A 2,378-nucleotide genomic window follows, 5' to 3' on the forward strand; every position below is an offset into this window, starting at 1 on the left:
CCCCCCCCCCGACCCCTCCCCAATGTGCCTTCTGGCTCTGGGCGAGTGGCTAGTGCCTGTTTGGCCTTATTGCCCAAGGCTAGTGTTGGCAGGGAGAGCAAGGACGGTTATGCCACCATCTCAGGGGTGGCACTGCCCAGTGTTGAGGCACAATGTGTAGGTCTGGTCCCCCTTGTCCCCTGGACCAGCTCGGGATAGGACTGGCTGGGGACAGCAGTCCTGACTAGGGGAGGGGGAGCTGCTGGGGACAGGATCGGCTCAGGGTGTTCCTATCGGGGCTGTGTGGGTGTGGGATGGGAGTTGACACCGAGGGGAGACACCTGCTGCAGGTGCCAGCGTTGACTCTGCCCTCCTCCCCACAGAGCTGCCCCCACTGCTGACACCCTCCGCTGAAGCCCAGGTATGGCACAGGGTCCCTGGGTGGGCACCAGCACCTGCCCCCCTCACCCTGTGGTGATGGTTGTGGGGTCCTGGGGCACAGAAGGGAGCCAGACCCATCCCCAAGGGCTGGGGGGCTGCAGGGGTGCAGTGGGTGGCAGCAGTGTATGCTGAGGGGCTTCCTGCAGCACAGCCAGTGCTGTCTCCCTGCAGATAAACTAGGTGATAAACTAGTAACATAGGTTAGAACAAAGTGCCGGATGCTTAAACACACATCGTGTGTGTATCCCTTCTTATGTGAAAAAACAAGGGAGACCTTAAGGTACCTTCCAGTACCTCATGGGGCTGCAGGAAAGCTGGGAAGGGACTTTTTACAAGGGCAGGGAGTGACAGGACAAGGGGAGAATAGTTTCAAGCTGGAAGAGGAGATACTGAGGTGGGATATTACAAATAAATTATTCACTATGAGGGTGGTGAGACCCTGGCCCAGGGTGCCCAGGGAAGCTGTGGCTGCCCCATCCCTGGCAGTGTTGAAGGGCAGGTTGGATGGGGCTTGGAGCAGCCTGGTCTGGTGGGAGGTGTCCCTGCCCATGCAGGGGGTTGGGACTGGATGACCTTTAATCTCCCTTCACACCCAAACCATTCTCTGATTCTGTGACAAGATGGTGCAGTCACTGGGCTTTGCCATCTACCGGGCGCTGGACTGGGGGCTGGATGAGAACGAGGAGCGGGAGCTGAGCCCACGCCTGGAGCAGCTCATCGACCTGATGACCAACAGCGACTCGGAGGACAGCGGCTGCGGCACGGCCGACGAGGGCTACGGGGGGCAGGAGGAGGAGGAGGAGGGGGGCGAGGGGCCGCTGCGCGCCGTCCGCACCTTCGGGCAGGCCATGCGCTGCTGTGCCGCCCGCCTGGCCGACCCGGCCGAGGCCCAGGCCCATTACCAGGCCGTCTGCCGGGCGCTCTTTGCCGAGACTGTGGAGCTCAAAGCCTTCCTCGCCAAGATCCGGGATGCCAAGGAGGTGGGTGTGTGTGCCGGGGGAACCCCTGGTGAGCCCGAAGCGCTGGGGTGAGAATGGTGCTCCCCTCCAGCTGCCCTGACCAGAGCTGCCAGCGCTGCCATTCGGCCATATGGCCTCTGCAAGCCGTGGCACCACCAGGTTGTGCCAGTGGGGATGGCTTGGAGCAGGGATGGGGCACTTTGGGTGTGGATGTGACCCCACAACATGGTCCTGGTGGGACCCTTGGTGCTGCCAGTGCTGGGGTGAGGGGATGCCATCTGATGGAATGGCTGGTGCTGGTGGGGATGTCTTGGAGCAGGGATGGGGATGCTTTGGGGGTGAACGTGGCCCCATGGTGAGGCCCTGACTGGACCCTCGATGCCTCTGGTGCCAGGGCTTGGTGACAGCATCTTGTGCCTCTGCAGATGCTGCAGAAGCTGAAGGAGGACGAGGCAGAGGAACGGCCAGCAGCAGAGCTGGGCAACCTGCGCAACACTGACTGGGTATGGTGGCACGGCTGGGAGCGGGGGCTGCACCGGGGCTGGGAGGGGGGCTGACACCCTGTCTGTGACCCCCCCAGGCCCGGCTGTGGGTGCAGCTGATGCGGGAGCTGCGGCACGGTGTGAAGCTGAAGAAGGTGCAGGAGAAGCAGTTTGACCCCCTGCCCACCGAGTACCAGCTCACCCCCTTCGAGATGCTGATGCAGGACATCCGTGCCCGCAACTACAAACTGCGCAAGGTCATGGTGAGGCTGCATGAGGACGTGGAGCAACGGGACAAGGGGGAATGGCTTTAAACTAGAGGAGGGAAGAATTAAGTTAGACATTAGGTAGAAATTCTTTACTATGAGAGTTGTGAGACCCTGCCCAGATTGCCCAGGGAAGCTGTGGCTGCCCCATCCCTGGAAGTGCTGAAGGGCAGGTTGGATGGGGCTTGGTGCAGCCTGGTCTGGTGGGAGGTGTCCCTGCCCATGGCAGTGGGTGGGACTGGATGGTCTTT

General features: G+C 61.7%; 1 protein-coding gene across 1 annotated transcript in view; it reads left to right on the forward strand.

The window, feature by feature from the left end:
- Window positions 1–367: 367 nt before the first annotated feature.
- TCF25 (transcription factor 25 (basic helix-loop-helix)) overlaps window positions 368–2,378 on the forward strand; it is a 24,168-nt gene continuing 22,157 nt past the window's right edge. Inside the window, 4 exon segments of the mRNA XM_010008459.1 lie at window positions 368–400; window positions 1,041–1,400; window positions 1,805–1,882; window positions 1,960–2,124. Coding sequence (XP_010006761.1) covers window positions 1,041–1,400; window positions 1,805–1,882; window positions 1,960–2,124 — 603 coding nt within the window. The 5' untranslated portion in view covers window positions 368–400.

Source organism: Chaetura pelagica, unplaced genomic scaffold, assembly GCF_000747805.2.
Source record: "Chaetura pelagica isolate M959 unplaced genomic scaffold, ChaPel_1.0 scaffold232, whole genome shotgun sequence".
NCBI lineage: Eukaryota > Metazoa > Chordata > Aves > Apodiformes > Apodidae > Chaetura > Chaetura pelagica.